This window comes from Pezoporus occidentalis, unplaced genomic scaffold, assembly GCF_034315485.1.
Source record: "Pezoporus occidentalis ecotype Australia unplaced genomic scaffold, CSIRO_AGI_Poc_V1 ctg98, whole genome shotgun sequence".
Lineage (NCBI taxonomy): Eukaryota > Metazoa > Chordata > Aves > Psittaciformes > Psittacidae > Pezoporus > Pezoporus occidentalis.
The window spans coordinates 23,116-44,205 of record NW_026916347.1 but is presented as its reverse complement, the minus strand read 5'-3'; the positions used below and the strand labels follow the sequence as shown (position 1 = coordinate 44,205).

Sequence of the window (21,090 nt, the reverse complement as noted above, 5' to 3'; positions counted from 1 at the left end):
TTAGGTATCTTATTCAATGGTCAGGGATTGAGCAGTCATTGAGCTGCTCTGTTTAATGATGTCTGCCTGGTGTTTATTGATTTGTGAGCCAAAGTATTGGTGCTCTTAGAGACACTCACCAACTGTGAAACTTAACATCATAAGTGTTGTTAAGCAGATGCAGTTTGGGTGGACGGCATGGGACTGCTGGAACCTGTGTGGTTTAGGCCAGAAAGTCTCTTCCCTATTCTCAGTTCCTTTGATTGTAAAATGAGAGGAGCTATACTTACTGCTTCCTAATTTGGAGTCATGTTCAGCAATGCATGTGAAGGGAGTACAAAATTCAGCTGGTGGAAGAAGGAAAAACAGAAATCTGACAGCCCCAGCCTAGGGTACAGCCCTCTGGAAGAAAATGTGTTTGGCAAGTTGTAAGTGTAATTTGAAGTATTGTGTGAGCAATACCCTAGCTCTATGCTATACGCAGAAGGCTGGAGGCTGTGAGTATGCAGTTGTGAGGGATGGAATGGGAAAAAGAATCAAAAGTTTTCTTGTGCAAGTGGTGGTTTCTCTATTAAACTTTGTCATTCTTCCCTGGTTGAGCCTGGAGATCTACAGAAAGCATTTCACTGGCCACAGAAGTATGTCCCTGCCAAACGTTAGCTCTTCTGTGAACTCCTGAGGAGGCTTGAAAACTTACCAACCTGTTTCTCTGTAAGTGGTGTTTCTGGAATAGGAGGATTTATTTGGAGTGCATAAACTTAAATAAATTCAGCCTGAGGCATGCAGCTGGCATGTAGAATGTCAGCCTGAATTTGTCAATCAAAATTTGATGGGCTCACCTCAGAGCTTGTAAGTACTGATTTTGGTGCTGATCAGGAATTTTCCTACCACTGAAGAAAAACAGCATTTCCCATGCAGAAGCTGATTCTAGTTTCTAAACCAGATTCAGTTCCTTTCCCTCCTTCTTCAGTTTGAATATTTACAAAATAAGTTTACCTCACAAAAAAATGTTTAATAGAATGATACTTTATTTTCAAGAATGCTGACTGCAGCTCTGGACAGCTGTGATCCAAATTGTCTACTTACAGTATTTATTTAAAATTAAACCAATGCAAAAGAGCCCTCTCAGACTCCTTCCAAAGGCTCTTACACAGCTGAGCATCCCAGTGAACAGAATTGCTTTGCCTTAACCCATACCTGAAGACTCTTTCATAAGGACTAGGCAGTACTAAAATTATTGCTTCTGCCCCTCAGAGAAGTCTGCGTCACTGAGCTGATGCTGAACTGTCAAGCTCGCTGTTAGCCTTGGCACATCCAGCCCTGTTAGGCATTCGGGTGCAGTGAAATGGTTCCTGTGGACTGGACAGCCTGGCTGCAAGAACTTTACCAACCTGAAATTCTGGTTTCTGATTCCTCCCACTTCAGCCAAGGCTGCCCTGGGGTCTCTCTTGCATGCAAGATTTTGCTTGGATGCACTGACTTTTCTTTTTGATGGAAGTGAGGCCCCAGCTTAAGTCCTTTACTAAGATCAGAGGTGCAATAAAGAGCTTCTGAGTATGAAGTACCACATGGAAGAAATAGTAGTGAGGAAAAATAAGCAGAGACAAGTTGAGTTATTAGCTTGGAAACTTGTGCAGAACAAAGGTAAAACTCTTGATATTTTTGTCTGTGGCAACCAGTCACTGCCGGCCCAACCTCAACTGCTACTGAACAAGCTCCTCTTCCCTCTGCTCCTTTGGCTTAAGCATCCAGTCTGTGCTTCTGCTGATCCAGATGTGCCATGAACCTTCTGCAAGAATATTTCATTGCCTTTTCTGATTTATAGCGAAGAATGTATCTATACTCAAACAGAAGCAGCAGCAATTTTGATATCTCAAAAGAGGAATTTACTGGCTTGGCAGACTTGTCTGTACGTTTGGAAGCTGTTTGCTCTAGTGAGAAGGCTACCTCAAAACATGCAGTTTTCACAGTCTGCATTACTCTTGCTTGTTAGCATGGGATATGGTCAAGGGGATGATGTGGGAGGCCTGCCATAATAACTTGCTGTGCATCATGTCGCTTTCCCTACTTCACTGCTCTGTGTCTCTGTTCTTCCTTTAGAGGGGTTTTTCTCGACACCATCCTTCCCCGTCGTGATGATAACGGGGTCCGCCCAACTATTGGTCAGCGTATTCGCCTGAGTCAGGGAGACATCGCTCAGGCAAGGAAGTTGTACAAATGCCCAGGTAAATACGGCTTTTGGAGATGGCTCCAACTTTATTATAGATACATGGTTTATCTGTAAGGCACTGGAATTCAAGAGCACCTTAACAATTCCTTTGATGAAAGAGACTCAGGATATACAGACCATTAAATGCTTCAGGCTGGAGCTGTGGGAGAATTGAAGTTGCCTAACTTCAATTCTCCTATTAGTACTTTGCTAGTATTCCTGTTTGGTTTAGGGCTTCAGGTTGGTCTTGGTCCAATGTAGACTCTGCTCATAGAAAATTAAATCAGTGTACAAGACCATGTAAAGAGTGGAGTCTAGGAGGTAGCAAAGTGGCTATATTATATCTTTGTATACCAGAGAGATATCAGGTATACTGGTTCTCTGCACACCAACCATCACACTTCTGTTGAGTTATTTATATAATTGTTGTCCCAGAGATGAGCCTTAAGGGAATGGCAAATTTATCCTGTGATTATGGTGTGTTGCACTGAGGCTTGGGAGATAACATGGAAAAATATCAAAAATGCTGATTTGTGAAACAACCAGGTGGTAGCAGCTGGTGCTCTGAGCTGTTCAGGGAAGGGTTGTATCACTCTGTCTGCTGTCAAAGGGTTGATAGGCTGGGAACAGCTTTGATAGAGAAGCCATCTACATATGTGTGACATACCAGACCAACAGTCTGGGTCTTGCTTTTTGTGGGGTCTGAAAAGATTGTCAGTGTTCTGGGTTCAGCAGTAGCAGTCATTTTTCTCCTTCTTAGTAGTTGGTGCAGTGCTGTGTTTTTGACTCTCAGCCGGAGAACAATGCTGATAACATCAATGTTTTTAATTGTTGCTCAGTAGTGTTGACTCTGACCAAGGACTTTGTGAGTCTCATGCTCTGCCAGGGAGGAGGGGAAGCTGGGAGGAAGCAGAGGCAGGACGCCTGACCCAAGCTAGCCAAAGAGGTATTCCATACCACAGCATGTCATGCCCAGTATATAAACTGTGGGCAGTTACCTGGAAGGGTGAGATCACTGATCGGGTAGGGCTGGGTATCAGTCGGTGGGTGGTGAGCAGTTGTATTCTCTTCCCTTGTTATTTCCCTTATCATTATTATTGGTGGTAGCAGTAGTGGTTTTGTGTTGTACTGTAGTTACTGGACTGTTCTATCTCAACCTGTGGGAGTTACCTTGTTTTGATTCTCCTCCCCATCCCTCCAGGAGCTGGGGGAGGAAGGGCGGGGAGTGAGCGAGGAGCTGTGTGGTTCTGGGTTGCCAGCTGGGCTTAAATCACGACAGTCAGAAAGAGAGTTGGAGTCACAGATATGATTGGGAGACTAAATTTAGCCATCAGAACAGAAGGATCATTTAAAGTGGAGATGTTAGTGAAAGTTTATGCAACAGTTTTAGCTGAATAGGTTAATAAAGAAAACTAAATTTCAGAGAAGTAATCTGCTGGTCTTAAGGACAGGTTGAATATGAGGATTCATAAAGAAAGGCTCTTTGCTTGAAAGAATCTTCAAGCAAAGATGGCAGCCAGTCTGGTGCCTGTGGCATGAACTTCAGCAACTGAGAAGGGAGAGAGCATGGGAAGTGTGAAGCTCAGAAGCAGAAAATTTAACAAGTTCTGCTGTATTTCTGCAGGTAATGAAACATCCATGAGAACATGTCAGAGAATGAGAGAGTTGCCCTAATTTTGCAGAATTATCATGAACACTCATAATAATGCAGAGAGGAAAAAAAGGACTTTTGCAAGCATGGCCCAGGAGTTTATCTATATGGGTTGGTCTGGACAGCATATTGGTCCAGTTGAGACCAGGCTTTGACTGGTTATAAACCTAATATAATCATAAGTGATTAATCCTCTTGGAATAAGCATATCAGAGAGAGAGGGAGAAGATGAGGAGGTAGGGATGAGTTTACCAGTATACAGAGTCACATCTTAAATGAGTAGCTGGCTACCACTGCTCTCTGAACCATTCATGAGGCAATGGGAACTTGCTGTGCAAATCTGCTGCTTCTCTGTGTCTAGCTACAGGGCAGAGAGCACGGGTTCGTAAGGGTCTAGAATAAATTCTGATGACTTTAGGATCTGTGATGTTTAGGGATCTCGGCTTAGCTTATAGTAAATGGTATAACTTTCTTAGGTGTGCTAGTTCTAATTACCTTCTTTGTTTTTCTCTTTGCCACTTAGAATTTTCTCTTATTTGCTTTGGTTGAACAAGATGTAGTTCTTGGAAAATTATCTCATGGATTAGCTTAGGAATTTGTTTGTTTGAATACTCAAAAGAAAAAAAAAGGATGTTTTGTACCATGTTTTCTTGATTGAGTCAGACTTAATGCAAGCAGGCTTTTCATTCTCATAGCTGGAAGTATCAACTACAGACTCAGATTTCTTGAGGCAAGCTGAAAAGCCACTTTGGCCCGAGGTTAAAGTCAGACTAAAAGCACAAAGCAACTTCCTTTAAAATGAGGACTCTTCTGAGTCTCAAGTTTTCCACTTGCAAATCTGAATTTTTCTACTTTTAAGGTGTTTTTTTTTTCCCATAAAGCTTTAGCACACATTGCTGCAGTTCAGAACATACTTGGCAGCAGAATGATTAAAGCTTTAAGCCTACAAAACCAATCGGCTTCACATACCTATTGTTTTGGTTTGGTTTTTTTTTTCTTTGCATCAAAATTTGTACACATGTTGCATTGCATTTGAAGAGAAGGGGTGCAGTATATTTTATAACATTAATATCTTCAGCTGCCATTTGAATCTGTAGCTTGAAAAATTCCTCTGCAAAATGCAAAGCGCAGGAGTTCACAAACAAAGGACTGCAGTTGTATGTTAAAGCAAGGACTGAATGAGACTTTAGATTGAGGACAATTTTGTTCAGCAGTCAAATTGAGGAATTTTAGGTAAAATGCAACAACATGATACAGAAATTGGATGGCAGATGGTTTCCCTTTTAGAAAGAGAGTCTCCATCTGAGAATGACTGAGAAAATCCCCCCCAAAAGAGTTAACATGGTGGAGGATGAGTTACAAGCATGCACTGGCATGAGCCAGGACGACTGCTGTGTCTATTGGAAGAAACAGGGCTTTCCAACTCATTAGACTGGAGCTCTTGTGGCTGCTACAGTTAGGGCTGGCTTAGCTTTTCGATTCTAAAACCCTGCTGGTTTAAATTGCTCTTAACTCCCCAAAGTTTATACCTGCTGTGTTAAAGTTAGTGTCAAGCCAGGTGAAACCAAATGAAATTTGTTGAAAAAAATTCTGGAAGGCAAGATGCATTCTGCTACATAGTAGTAAATGCTAGATTTGGTATGGTTAAATGGTTGAGGATTTGATGAGTACAGTCACTACGAAAGACTTGAAAACAGCATGTCCTGCTCTTTTGTGCTGAGCTAAAGGAAACAAGCCTAACTCTGCAGGAATGGTTAAACCATAAATTGAGAATGGTCCTCCATTATACCATTTATTCCAATTCTCTGTACATTTTCAAAAAGATTTAGTATACCAGTAAACAGCCTGTCACTCAACTGCTTCATTTACAAATGACTTCTGAAACGTTCACCTCTCCTGCTTTGCTTTTCAACTCTGCTCTTTTCTAGCTGCTTATATGTGCAACAGCCTCTTTACCATGGGCAAAAAGCACCTTAGCTCAATTTCTTGGATCCCAGAAGTACCAAACACTAGTGTTGTTGGACCTATTGGCTTCTTTGCCACTAACTGGAGTACAGTTGTACTGCTTTTTGTTGTGCTCTGCAAGAGATTATGCTGTACACACAGATATGCATTGCTCATTATTATAATGCTTCTGCCTGCACGTGCAAGCAGTTTCTCTCCTCTGTGCGGAAAGGCCAGCCTCTCGCAGCCTGTCTGGAGGGTTTCCTCTGCAAGGTTTGGACAGTTAACTAGATCTCCTTAAACAATGTTTTGCAGAGTAGTGTTTGGTAGTAGATAACATTAGTACCTGTTCCATAGTTACACAGTCTTGCCAGGAACTGCGTAACTACGCTTGGGAGAATTAAGTCTGGACTGTTGGAAACCTTCACTGTGGTTCAGTTTAGGGCAGTAGTCCTCTTTGTCCTATGTGATTATGGTCATGTAGTATATGTTCCCAGTGATTTAGAGTCTACTAAACAAACTTTCTCTTTCAAATAGATTTTTGAACAGAGAAAAAGAATCGTTATGTATCTTGGTGAGTTATGGATTGGAATCCCCTCTTTACTGAGACACCTTGTCAGATGATGGCATTTCTAGATACATCCTAAGGTGGTGGCCACTCCAGACCATGCATTGACCGGTGGTGATGCCAGAGGATCAGCTGAAGAATGGCTTGCTGTCCTCAGCATAAGCATGGTGGGACTCAGCTTCTTTGAGATGTCTAACTGTTAAATGGGTAGCCTGCATTTCCTAGTTGAGGATCCTAGGAGCATTCTGGGAGCTGGAATTATCCTAACAGATTTTGATGAAGATAATAAGGCAAGGCATCATTGCAAGAGGTAGAAAGGAAGAAAGTATACTTATTTTGCAAATGGCAGCCGGATTTGTTCTCTGATTCATGCATGTTATCACTTTTTATAAGCATCTTTCTGCCCACCTGATGAATACAGACAGCATCACCTGCCAAGTATTTTGGGAGAGGTGGGAGGATCTTAGCTATTTCTGCAGAACTGAAACTCAGACTTGCTGTGCAATGCTCCTTTGTAGTTGCATAATGCAGGGGGAGCTGTCAGGCCTCAAAACTGCTTGAGAAGGAAGGAGCAATGTAAAGGTTTTGACCTTTCATTTATTTTCTTCATTCCTCTAGGGCAGGTGTGTGCATTTACCTGATAATTTTGCTAAGTCGTGCTCTTTTCAAGTAGTTTAAAATACCTTTGTCTTTCCTGACAGGAGTCACTTTTCCAGGTCCCATGCTGACCTGTGCCTTGAAATATGTACAAGTTGTTCCTTGGAGTGACTCCACCTTCCAGAGCACCCCTATGAGCTGCTTGGTTGGGCAAACCCCTTTTTTATGTCCCCACCTATTGTTCATCTGGTCTGCTCTGTCAAGCTGGGGATCAAACTGCTTCAGGGAAATTAAGAAATTCTGGCCTAGGTGACTCCCTCTTTCCTTTTTTGAAGATATTAAACTTTTTGAATGGGGCCTGTCTCTTTTCACCTCCAAATTCCAACCCACCCATCTAAATGTAATTATGGCTGAAAATTAGTGAGGGTGTGATAACATGAGGCAGAGGAATATCCTCTGGCATTTCCATGGCAAGGGGAGGTCCTTGTCGGATCTTTCAAAGCACTCCTGCTTAACAAGGGATTTTTGGGAGCTGCCTTACCATCACTGAGGAAACCAAGTTGCAGGTCAAGGGCAGCTTTGTAAGATCAGCTCATTAGGAAATTGGAAAAACAACTGGAAAGCAGATAAGCCAAGGTCCCTGCTCCTTGCAATAGGCATTTGCATGTGTCTGGTGAGCACTCTGAAGGAAATGGGAGCTTTGATATTTATGATCCTCCCACCTAGCCCATCAGCTGCTCTGCAGATGTAGATGGTCACTCCCTGTTCCAGCTCAATCCTTCTGGATCAGAGAGCAGGAACTACAGTAGTCACAGCTTTCCCACATGTTGGAAGCTGTGGTTCCCAAAAGGAGCATATGTATATGCATATTACTTGCTTTCCAAAAGTCACTCTGGGATCTACATTTCATCAACTGCAGCAAGCCATAAAAACAGGAAGGTGGAGAGCAGAGTGAGCTGCAGTGCTCACATTTTATTCTGCACAGTATGACAGAACAGTGCTGAACAGATGAAGCGTGAGGGCAGTGGGGCTTGCCCTGCTTTTGTTAGGATATTTTAGCCCTCCAGAAAGACACTTAACAATGGTAACTAAGGAGAACTTCATTGTGCAGCTTGTAATGAAGGCAAAACAGATTTGCTGGCAGCAGTCTTGGGGTTGCAAGGTGGAGTGGGGTTGATATTTTGCATTTGATTTATGGATAAGATATTCCTCAGTAGGGTTGAAACCTGAAAGTGCTGGCATGTGGAAGGAAGATGAAGGAGGAAGGGTGTCTCTTTAAAAGCTGTTTCACCTGTGTCCTTGCACTGATCATCATCTGTCCAGAGGATTCTGCCAAATTTCACATCACCCCTTTGGCAAGGTCTCATTTGGTCAGTGACTTTTGTCCAATACCATGAATGAGCATCCTTGGAGCATCAGCCACCAACCTGCACACAACCACGTGCAAATACTTTGGTAGCCTCTGATGTCTTTCAGAAAGTCACTCCTCGTTGCTGGTTTCTTCTTCCTCCTCCTGCAGCTTGTGGAGAGACTTTGCAGGACTCAACAGGGAATTTTTCAGCCCCTGGCTTTCCAAATGGCTACCCGTCCTATTCCCACTGTGTCTGGAGGATCTCAGTGACCCCAGGGGAGAAGGTAAGTGCCAAGCCAGCACAAGGTATACTCTGTGCTTCCCTTGCATGTGGTTTTGCCTGTGATGATGGCTTTAGCAACTGCCAGTGATTTCCAGCATGCCTGGAGTGCAGGGTTGGAGCCTGGAAAGCCTCCTGAGCAACACTGCTGTCCTTCCAGAGATAGGGTCAGGAATACATGGTCCTGAGGAGGAAAGAGGTACTGCTGGAGCAGAGCCCCCTCACAGGTCTGGGTTGCATGTTGATCTCTGATCCTTCCTCTCTATTTGAGGCTGAACCCTGCGTGGACATTGTGTGTCACCCACAGGTGACTGTCAGATGAGTTGGATAAAATGTGCCAGCAAGCTGGGGGCCCAAAGACAGCCTGAGGAGCTGTGACTGACATTAGTGGTCTGCCCCTGTCACACAGCATAATGTTCCTGTCAGGGGACTCCCGCTCCCCCCCTTGAAACACTGAGCCCCGCTGTGCATCAATCACCCACCCCGTCCACTTTCTTCCCAGCTCCTTTTGTTTTATTGATCTTCCTGTGGAAATGAAATCTTTCCTTAATCCACTAACACCAGCCCTTCAGGCCTTTCATGCCATACCAGCCTGCAAGAATGCACAGCCTGGCTTGGGAGCTGCTCAGCAGAGTGGCTTTGCTGAGGACCACCCTCGAGACACACTTAAGACTCAGACTTGAACAAAGAAGAGCAGAGCTTATTCATTTTGCAGCAGATATCTTGCTCTGGGACAGAGTTCTGTCTCCTGCAAGCCTGGTCCAATGCAGTGATGAGCTCCTACCATTCACTGCAGGGAGAGCTTCGCCAGGGGCAGAGGTGTCAAGAACTGTCCAGGTTTTGAGACTATGGAACTGGGATTTTTGCAGTGTAAATGTTTCTGTAAATTCTCCCTTTGTCTCTCAGCTTCTTCAGAAGAGTTGTACTGGATAGGACCCAGCATCTAAATACTGAACCACTGATGTAAAAAAACCCCAACAAAAAACAACAGACAAAAAACCCAAATTCAGATTAAAAGATTAAATACTTCAATTTGTCTGTTTAATCAAATGCAGCATTTGGTACAAAGTAGCAGGATAGCACTGAGGCATTAGCTTGGGACAGATACTGGGCTTGTAGTATTCATTTGCATAGAGCAGATGAATCTCTTTTTGCTGTCCTAAGTAAAAAAACTAAAGTGTGAACAAAATAAGCTAAAGTGTGAATAAAATAAGCAACACAGTTCCAGACTGCACTCTGCGCATCCAGCCAGGGCTTTGAGGGAAAACATCTATTTTAATCTAATGAAGCAGACTGTAGATGTAAGTTAATAAATTCATCAAATCTTGCAAGGAAAAATGCCAGAAGTACACCCCATCAATGACTTCCATAAGCCCATAGAGAGGCCTATATTCCATGTTACAGAGGAAGGAGACCAAAGGGATAAAATTTTAATGCTAAGCTCTGCTCAGTTAATCCACCGAACACAATTGTATCATAATGATGGTGTGGGTGTAATTGTCAGAATGTGGAAACTTGTCAGCAAAATTAGCTATTTCTTACAAGTGTCATTTATATAAGGGTGGAGACCCCAAACATCTGTGTTTTGGGTCTATGTGTTTCTCCATGATGTTCACATTAATCAAAACCAGTGATTCAAATTTTTATGAAAAAAAAATCCCCAAACCAACTAAACCAGAACAAGTAGGGCTTTTTTAGTAATTTTAGTAACCGAGGAGCAGTGACTGTGAATTACAGGATGGATAGTTAAGTGCTGCCCACTGTCGTGTACTTTCATGGTTTCATTAAATTACTTTGAGAAGCATTTCTTTTTTTCAGAAAAGCTGATTAAAAAATCAGCAAACTGTCCAACTGTCTTTTCCTGTATACTCACTTAGGCAGCACTGTAGCAGAGGTCAAGCACATAATCTGTAGGGTCTTCCCTTTAAAGTAGCTCCCTTTCCACAGAAGTGTATGCTCTCTCCTTTCAGATTATGTTAAACTTCACATCAATGGACCTATTTAAAAGTCGCCTTTGCTGGTATGATTATGTGGAGGTTCGTGATGGCTACTGGAGGAAGGCTCCATTGCTGGGTGAGTACTTGCTTCATTTTAATTGCATTTTGTGTTCCTCTTGATGCTTAGGGGGGTAGGTGGGGAAAATAAACAGAAACAAACTTTTCTTTACCTGGAAAGAGGTTCCACTGAGCCAATGTACTGGCCATCCATTAATGTCTCCATCCAGGATGTCGATGTGCTGTATTCACATCAAATGATCCCTGCTCCAGTTCCTTTGATAGCAGAGTCTTTATTCCTTCCTTTTGTGGCTTGAGAAGAGATGCAGAGAGGGTATGGCTTGGACTGAAAATGTGGTCTCTGGAGTTTTATTATTGGGTTTTCCAAAGACCAGGGTAGAACTGCCAGGCAGTCAGAATGAAGCAGCCATAGAGCTCCTGGCCCAAGCGCCTGCCATTATTTCTCAAGTATTGTGTTTACAAATACACAAGTAGTCTGTGCTTTGCACCTCTGTACTTCTAGCAGGGAACTTGCCAGATCATGCCTAGGATGTCAAAGTGTGCAAGGGCCTTGCTCTACTCCTGCTCTCAAATGTAAAATGGTGCACTGCAAACAGCTCTTCCTGCCTGAAAGGAAGTAAATGATCAGGTTGTGTAGCATCACCAGTTGTGTTAGAGGTGCTATGCCCCATGCTGCAGCACAGGAGTAGGCTAGTCAGCATGGGGTCAGTAGGCTTAGGGAGGTCTGGGTGCTCTCCTTGGCCCCACTCAGCATCCCAGCCCTGGTACCTGGTGAGGTGCTAAGGCTGAAGCCATGCTGCTTTCCAGAAGTTTCCATGGGCCTGACTTTCAGTGCAGAGTTGGAAGCTGGTTTTACTGTTTCCTGCCTGTTTCAGGGTTGGCAGCATGTATTGCTGTTTTCTGCTGTACATGCATCAGGTAACATTGCTCCAGCAGCTGCAACCTAGCTCCTCGTTATTTATTTTTTCTGCTGAGTAATTTAAAGGTATTTCAGAAGGCAAGCACCTCCCTGTCCCCCAGTGCAGGTGGACCTACAAGTGTTCCCATCTGGAAGGAGACACTGCATGAGTGGCCATGGCTCCCGCAAGGGGCTGAGCCCGTGAAATTAGCTCAGAAGAGGCAAACAGACGGCAGTTCAGCAGGGGGTGGGGAGGGGATTAGCGTGAATTGTGAAAGCACGGGCTTCTTGTGGGGAGAAAAAAATACATGTGAACTGCATATTTTCCCAGGGAAGTGTGTGAAAACTCAGCCTTTAAATGGTGTATAACTTTTTATGAATGGGCCTTTTATCACACTCTGAGGAGTTTGCTCATTCTTGTTCCTCATCTGCTTTTCCTCTCCTTGACACCCTTGTTAAACTCCAAGTCTAAATCCAGGAGGCAGTTGCTCAGTGACCCTAGAGAAAGGTGCTTTGCAGTGCTGATGTTTTTTGTTAGTATGCCCATTGGGAGTGGAGATGGGAGATACTATTGGTACACTGCAGGGCTGTCACGCTGCCCCAGCAGTGCTGGGCATCTGGGGGATATGCGGCTTAGAACTGAGTAGCCAAGTAAAGCTAGGATCCAAGATAATATTTGGATGGGTGACTTCATAAGAGAAAAAACTTGGTGGTGAAACTGCTGAAGAGAAACAAAGTTTGCAACTCACTTGTGGCCTGCCACAGAGGAATAGCTCTTGCATCCTTGAAGGTCATAGCCTTTGTGACATGCCAGCCAACAGGCTTTGAACTATCTGACACCTTATTCAGTGTAGGGAACCACCAGTGCAGCCTGCTAACGGGAACTAAGGCAGTGTCTTGCAGGTAAGGCATTAACCAGGTTTTTTGCCCAGTGGAGGTAAGGCTTTGCCTGGTGATGCAATGCCAGGATCCCTGTCACTGCTGTCCTGAGTAAATTCAACCTCACAAGCTGCTCTCTGCCCCTGTCAAATTCCCACTGGAGATTCAGTGGGACAGGGTGCCAAGGCCATGCTGAATTTCACATATAGCCCTGCTGATGTCAGCTGAAGTGAAGAGCCACGTTTGCACTGAGTCCTCTCATTGCATACTTGGTTCTTGCTCTGTTTCTGTGAGGAGCTTCTGGCTGGAACTGCTACAGCTGAACCCAGGACAAACAGGTAGAGGAGCACCAAATCAGGGTTGTTAAGGTTGTCTGGGACATGTGCAGCTGTTCTTCTTCAGGACTCATTCTTGTTGGCAGGATTTGGGTATCTACCGGTGCTGGTGCCTGCCAGAGAGCTCAGATATAGGTGAATCATGGAGCAAAAGGGCTCTTGGTGTCTCTTGAAAGAGACTGAATGACTGTAGAGGTTTAACTGGGAAAAGGTGAGAGCAGAGGACAAGATAGACGGTGTTTTCTCATCAGCATGGCCACATCTCGCCTTTGGTTTGAGTTGGACAATTTTAGTGCAAAAATGCTGAAGGAATTTCCAAGGTCTAACGGGTGGAAAGGATGTTTCTTCATGTCACATCTCTAGAAGGACAAGGGATGGTTTCCTACTTTTATTGAATTAATAATTGAAGAGGATATGAATTAACTGGGGGGTGGTGGTGGTGGTGGTGGTGGTGGTGGTGTTGAAATGGGAACAGAAACTCATTTAAAAGCACAAGTGGTGGGAGGGAAAGGGTGTTTTACACAAGCACAGCTCCTTTAACCACAGCCTCTTTGCTTCCTGGAGCCACAGGTGCCTGCTATGCTGTGCTGTCCATCAGCCAGGAGATCTTGATCATCTCTTTCCTGCCTTCTAGGTAGATTTTGTGGTGACAAGATCCCTGAACCAGTAATTTCCACGGACAGCCGGCTGTGGATAGAGTTCCGGAGCAGCAGTAACATCCTGGGCAAAGGCTTCTTTGTGGCCTATGAAGGTACAGCCACTAGCTAGAAGTCTGTTGCATTGCACGGAGCAGCCAGAACAGGATGCAGAGGGTTATGGGATCAGCAGGAGTTCTGTGTCACTACATAATTAGATGCAGCCCTCACTCTTGTCTTTATGGGAATTGGCAGATTTTGCAGGCTGCTTCAGCAGACAAGGCATGGATCTTCCAATGAGATCATCACGTTTTGGGGAGGACAATAGGATGGCAGCATGGAGCTATAGATTCTGTTCATACACCACATTCTGTTTCACGTAACCAGCCCCTGCAAGCAGCATTGCTGAGTATAGCAGGATTTCTTCCAGTAACTTAGTAGGCAAAATTCTGTTTTGGATCATGCATTTTATATTACTTAATGCAGCTTATTTTGTTGTGGGTTTTGTGGGTATTTTTTTAATTATCATTTATTTTTGTAATCTTTTTGGTTTTGCTTTGTTTTTTCTCAAATGCAAAGATTGTTCTTTGGCTTCTCCCTTGTACATTTTACTTACAGAAGATTAGAAATTAGCATATCGGATCTTCTGCAGGTCAGGTACTTTGGAAACTTGCATGGCATGGAATGCTGAAACCACTTCAGCAAAGCAATACTATCAAAGTCAGTAACAAATGAGTAACATCCCTTCTCCATATATGCTTATTTTTTTACAGTATTTTAATATATTACAAGCCTTTATGGTTCTCCAGGCAACAGGAATTTTCTTAGAAGTACCAGTGTTGGCCACAATATTGACTTTCACTGTATCAGTATCAACATTGCATTATCTTCTTTCTGCAGCCACAGAAACAAGCATGACACTGGAAGCCCAGTGCTCAAATGTCCAGTATACTCATGAATAATGATGCTAACAGAGGGAAGTGAAGAAAACATGGGACTGTTGGAGAAGTGCAAATAAAGCATATGAGGATTTCACAACAGTGTGGGGCTAACAAATCTGTTTCACAGGAGAAATATCTGGTTTCTACAGGAATTGTTGCCCCTGAGACAGAAGTAGCTTCCCTGATTATGGGTTTTTTTACATCTCTCCTGAGAAGCAGCTGTTGCCTGAACCATGTGGTTTGTAACACCCCTTTTATGGTAGTTTGTTGGAGGAATTAGAAGTGATCAAACTAGCGTGTCTCTAATAGACTGATATATTTTGGGGTTTTGTGTTGGTGGGCTTGTCAGATTAATTCTTACAGTGGGTTATTCCCCAGTGATACCTGCTCCAACTTTAGAAGAAAAAGAAAAACAAAAGGCAAGGTGAGGAATGCTTTGGGGAAGCAACTTCTCTGTTCTTCACCATGGATGTTAATATGGCATCATGCTTCATATTGTTAAATGGTATCAGAAGAAAATAAATATTACCTTGCTTACATACCAGAGTCAAGGCAAGTTTTCTTTTCTCTTGATAATTTTCTGTATTTCCTGTTGATTAGTAAATGACCCCTAGAGGCTTAGTAAATATGAGCTATACTTGCTTCACTTAACTTTTGAGGAGAGCAAATGAAAGCAGAATGTGCATCTTGTGGTCAAACTTCCCTTTGACTCTTCACATTTTTCTAGCTCTTCAAGACTGGCTTTTTATTGTAACCCTTTCCTGCAATAAGCTTCCAATTGGAAAGGTATGAAATCTATGGCTAAGCCTCAGAGCAAGCAGAGAGTATGACTGGCAGAAGCCAGCTTTTACCACAGAACCAGTGACAGTCCATTGTATAATTCTTAACTCAGCCTCCTCATGACAGAGCAGCAGGTAGTGAGATTATCAGCACCTCTCTCCATAATTCATTTGCTGATATTGGAGAGTTTCCAAAAATCCTTAATCCCTGTTGACCTCCAGTGCAAACTCTGGCAACGGCTGGTTTCTTTCCTCTGTTGTGACTTCTGTGTCTTGGCAACAAAGGTAACTTTTCTTTTCAGGAGGGATTGTGCTTAAATGTTTAATTTTTAACAATTTTTGTTCAAAACCTCTCTGCATTAGTGTTAGTTCCGCTTTTTCTTTTGAACTTTTCTCCCTCACATACTAGAAAGCAAAAGCATGGTTTAGCACTTTGTTTCTCTGTGCTCTGCTTTACTTAGAGTGCATGTAAATGCTTGTACATCTGAACACTGCTGGGAGTTCTGTGGCTGAGGACTGATTTTTGGATATGGATTCCTCCAGGTCTTGGCCCTAAAGTTTCCAATAAGGGAGGAAAGAGACAGAAGTATGTAGCCACTTGATGGGAAAATTATTTGATACTAAATGATAGTGTAGTGAAAGTGTCCTCATAGTTCAGTTGTTCCTTTTCTTTCATGAGATTCAAGATGGGAAGATGTTGGTGGTTTTGCCCTACAGCAATGCTAACAGCCCTGAATTTGTCATCATTATTGTCTTCTGAGGCTCTATCAGCAGATGTTCCTTCCATTTTACAGTAATGCTCTTCCAGTATACTTTGGAGCTCAGCTAAATTTCAGTGTGAACTATGGCAGTGGTAGAGAATATACTGTTTGCTGGCTGACAGTTTTACGGGGAGAAAGTTCTCTAAAGGTTTACTCGGAGGTTCTATATAGCACCACTTCTAGATCTGAATATATGAATTCCAACTTCAAACTATATTATGCTTTGCAGCTGAATTTTGGGTGCAACTATTTGGTGGTGCCTTAGTACTGATTCTGTAGGAAAGAAGTTATCACTGCATTAATGAATCAGTGCTTTTAACTAGGCTACAGTTAAGCATTAGCAGCTTATAAGGCAAAACCAAGGCAATGTTACCCAATACAAGCAATTTCCAGGACAGTACAGTGAGACCCAAATCTGAATACAGTGTCTTGTGGGGAGACTCCAAGAGTGAAGATGGTTGATGTCTGGCAGGTGTCATTGCAGTGCCATCTCTCTTGTACCTACTGTCAGTGTGTTTTGTTTGCTTGACTAGCCAGTGTTTGCTTGCACAGCCAAAACATACATATGCCTTCTGTAGACATGCATTTTGTGCATCATGGGTTAACACAAGTTTTAGCCTGTGGTCTTACTTTCATTTGTTACAGGCTTGCAGACAATTATGCTGAACTGCTATTGTCTTTGAGGTCTCTGCTAGTTTTGTATTAAGCTAGATTATCATTAAACTTTCTGTTCTTGTCTTTAAACTTACTCATCCTTATGTTTAGCAACAGCCTTAATTTTTCATACACAGCAGTCAGCCTGGTGGTCTCCTGGTGAGCAGTTGAACTCATGCTTGATAATGTTGCCATCTTGTGGCTGGATTAGATTAGCAACTGATTTTTTTGGTTGGTTTGTTTCTTTTTTTTCCATTTTTCCGTGGTCTTTATTGCTCGCAGCAGGTTTTAAGCAGTTATTAAGGTGACCAGCAGTGTGAAACGTGAAAAATCATAAAAATTCTCTGTCCCAGTGAGTTCACCTTCTACGGTGGTTGGCACAGAAAGACAGGAAACACGGTCAGTAGGACAAAATGCTAGATTTGTAAAAACTTCCATGACTTGTATGCTGCCTTTGTGTAACAAGCAGTATTGACACAGATTTGAACAAGGTTTTGCTACTTGTTTTTTATGAAGCTATTTGTGGTGGAGAAATTCACAAAGATGCTGGCCAGATCCAATCGCCCAATTACCCAGATGACTACAGACCTTCCAAAGAGTGCATCTGGAAGATCACGGTTTCTGAGGGTTTTCACATAGGAATCACATTCCAAGCCTTTGAGGTGAGAAATGTAATTTTATATTATATTGTGAATATTATTTTGCCTCTGTAGATACTTTAAAATGAAGAAGAAAATTTTAAAAGTTTTAAAAAAAACCCACCTCTTTTGAGTCCTTCATAACATAATTTCTTCTCACCAGAAGTTTGCTCATTTTGAAGCCAAGTTTTAAATATGAGTTTTCAAAAACTGTTACTCTAGACAGAAAGAATTAGAAGGGGCACAAAATTGTAGATGATGCTAAGTAAGAACTCATGAGTCCTTAAATTTTCAGCCTGGTCAAATGAAATTGAATGGTCACAATCCAGGTGTCACTAGGGCTTGGCAGGTTGCAGGATTTTTGTGACTCTCCAAGGAAACATCATGTTCCCAGATGGCAGACAGGCTTTGAAAAGCTCAAAAAAGCTTTTCTCCTACTGCTTATAGAATCTCTTACACTTTTAGCTAGGTGTCCAGTGATGTGTTTCTGGCTACAGATGTATATGTAAGTCACAGATAGGAACGGCCAGGACCTGGATAAAACCCATCAACCCCATAGACTCTTGTGGCTTGTGTACTTGTACTGTGCTTGTCCTGGAAAGAGCTGACACCACCACCTCCTAGCTGTGACCCCACAGCTATTTCTTTAACTTTTTTTTTTATAGTTGTTCTGCTCTGTTCCTTCCATCTTCCCATGGAAAAGCAGCTTGTAGATAGTCATGGACTGGGCTTCACCAAAAGGAAGCCATGAAAATAGCAGTAGAACTGAGATGTGCTCAGGCTTGAATGCAGTTTCCACTGCTGGAGAGCTCAATGGCAGCAGTGAGGCAAGTATGTAGTTGTGACCAGTTGTTTGGGATGCTTGTTTGGAGCTGATCACTGGCCAAAGTCAAACTGGGTAGCTAGCCTAACTCAGAGCACTCATACTAGTGAACTACCGTCATACCCTTTTCCTATTGCAGATTGAATGGCATGATGCATGTTCTTATGACTACCTGGAGATCCGAGATGGCCTAACTGAATACAGCCCACTGCTTGGTCACTTCTGTGGCTATGAGAAGCCAGAAGATATCAAATCCAGTTCAAATAAAGTATGGATGAAGTTTGCATCTGATGCAACCATCAATAAAGCAGGTTTTGCAGCAAATTTCTTTAAAGGTACACGATCTATTACCTCACAAGGTCAAAATTTGGGACCATTCATCCCTTAATCTACTGTCATCTCAAAGTGATCAGTTACCATTGTATCTACTTGTACTTAAGAACTGTTAGACTTTCCTGTACAATCACCAATACCAAGTTGATATACAAATGGTTTTGTGAGTATAGAGAGGTTTGATGCTGAGGCATGAATACCACCTCCTTGATTAAGGCAGAATGAAAGAGTGCTGGGTCAGTACCAGCACAGGCACTGATGCCTTGTGTTGCACTGCTGGGCAGAATGTAACCTCCACTTAACCCATGCCAGGGCACATTTTCAAAGAAAGTACTGGTACTGGGTGTGCAGTGTTCAAACAACTCTCTGCTAAGTTGTATTCCAAAGGAAACCTCCGTAGAGAAGGTGAATTTGAATGCAAGTAGAATCCCAGGGAAAATTTCTGAGTGCTTTAGGAGACACATGTGTTCCTGACCTGAGATCCTCTTCAGAAAGATGTAAATAAGACTAAGATTTTTCTTAAGAGCTAGACCCAAGACATGGTCCTTTACCAGCATCCTGTTGAGCTGAATAGAAGCAAGAACCAAATATCTAAGCACTTGGGAAAATGCCTGCTGAGCTGCTGCAAGGTAGATACCCATGTTTCTCTTGGGTTCAGTGACAGTTTTACAGAAATAATAGCTGCAATGCCAATATTTGGATTGCACAAGTCCTTTATTTATTCCTACTTTAACTTCTGTCTCATGTTAAGGGTGTCATGGTCCATTTGGATCTCTCAAATTTACAGGACAATGTACTCTGTGAAATAAACATAATTTCATGAGCCTGTTAGGAAATACAACAAACACAGCAGGGCTCAACCCCCTTTGCTTGGACTAGTCTATCATGGGAATTCACTTATTCACTTACTCCAGTTATAAGGTTTCATAATGTCCTGGGTTCAGCATAAATTTATGGCCTGTAGTTCCTAATCCATGTACTTATGCACAAAAGAAAAGAATTAGTTAAATAAAGTTTGAGAGATCCAAATGGACCGTGACAAAAGGCAATTGCAAGATCACTGGCAAATACTGTGGTATTTAATTTCAGACCCTGAACAATGTTCACAGTGCCTAGACATCCTTGTTTAAATTTCTCATGTTCCATAAAGACACAGAATACTTCTTCCTAAAGACATTTTGGCTTCTTTCAGGAGCTGAAAGCAGTGCAGACTGACTAGCAGAGATGTCTTCCAGGGATTAGTACTAAATGGAGACTTTCTGGCCTGCAGCAAGTCATTCTCTAGAATCTGAGCTCCTCCTGCAAATTTGTAGGGGAACAAAGTTACATACCTGAATCTGGGGCGCTTTCCTTGTGAAACAGTCATAAATAAATGTATTTGTATTTTTTATGTAAAAAATGCATAAACATGCACTTCCACTGCAGTTGCAGACACAAGTGATTTACAGCCACATTAGAAGCTATTGAACCTGTCATGGAGCAGCAAAGAAATATTCTGTGTTCTTCATAGTTAATTCACGGACCAGAAAATAAAATCTGCTTGGTCTAGAACTGTTGCAGTATGGGGCTCCTGACTGCGGCAAGGCTTTGCAGGGAGGCAGTGTTATGAATAGAAGAGAATTCCAGTTGGAAGGGACCTACAATGATTAGTCAAGACTGTTCCTATTTGATGAACATAGCAGTAACTGTAACCGTAACATTATATTGGGTGTAGGTGCAAGCTGTTGACAGTGGGAGGCTGCAGGGCTGCCTTGTGCTGACTCCATAGTGGACCCACCACAGGACACAGATGAACCTATCAGCTATGTTGGTGGCACCTCTGTGAAAACATAAACCAGGAAGGAGCAAAAAGTGCCAAACAGCAGAGGTAACACCAAAGTGAGAGGTGTTACTCTTAGTAGGAGATGTTGCACTTAGCATGAGGTGTTACCTCTTACTTAGTGAGCAGAAGGTGGAGGTGCTTCATGGCAGAGCAGACACTCCCTGCAGCCCATGGAGGACCCAGGACCCTGGCGGGGGCAAAGTATGAGAAGGAAGGAGTGGCAGACTCATGTACTGGCTGTAGCTCCCCATCCCCTCTGCCTTTGCATGCTCATGGCCTTGCTGGATGGACTGAGTTTAAGCTGGGGTGATACAACATGGGGAGAGAAGTTTGAAGTGTAGTTGAGCCTGGGAAAGGGGGACAGAAAGGTATTTTCCCTAAATGTTTTGACATTTGTTTCTTCTTTCTTCTTTTTTTTTTCCCCAGTGTTTTGTTTCCCAATACCCAAATCAATACTCAAATATTTAAGTTGGCAATAAATTAAGTTAAATTCCCTAAAGTTGAGTCTGTTTTACCTACAACAGTAATTGGTGGATAATTTTCCGGTCTTAACCCAAGAACTCTCATTTGCACGGGGTCAGGGTGAGAAGCCAATACATCTGGCTATCTGTATATTAAAATGTCAGTTCAGGCTGTTGAGATGTAATTGGAAGAGCCTGGATTCAAAGTCTAGGGTAGTAAGTCTTCACGTGTCTGTGAAAAAGAAGGATTACTTATGTATTCTCACAGCTCCTTCATTGCACCCCACTCAGTGGGGTACGGCATTCTACAGCTCTGTTACTGTGGGCACCATGATGGGCTGGTTCATGGTAGCCCAAGTTACTCAAGAGAGTGAGAAATCTAAAAAACAAAACAGGGGGAAATGAGAACAAAAAGCAGTGAAGTCGTTACTGGAGATCATGTTTTTCTGCTCCTGTACAGAAAAAAACACTCTTGAATTGTAACAGTACTCTTAATCCCTTATGGTTTTGATGCTAGGAGTGCTTTAGCTCTTGTGA

General features: G+C 42.8%; 1 protein-coding gene across 9 annotated transcripts in view; it reads left to right on the top strand.

Annotated features, from left to right (window-relative positions):
* The window catches only part of TLL2 (tolloid like 2), a 97,718-nt gene that overhangs the window by 62,908 nt on the left and 13,720 nt on the right, over positions 1-21,090 (top strand). For all 9 annotated transcript variants that reach the window (XM_062606741.1, XM_062606746.1, XM_062606745.1 and 6 more), the window contains 6 exons: positions 2,080-2,204; positions 8,468-8,583; positions 10,550-10,652; positions 13,341-13,457; positions 16,993-17,138; positions 18,077-18,272. In XM_062606741.1, the coding sequence (XP_062462725.1) occupies positions 2,080-2,204; positions 8,468-8,583; positions 10,550-10,652; positions 13,341-13,457; positions 16,993-17,138; positions 18,077-18,272 (803 nt within the window). The remainder of the gene's footprint in view (positions 1-2,079; positions 2,205-8,467; positions 8,584-10,549; positions 10,653-13,340; positions 13,458-16,992; positions 17,139-18,076; positions 18,273-21,090) is intronic.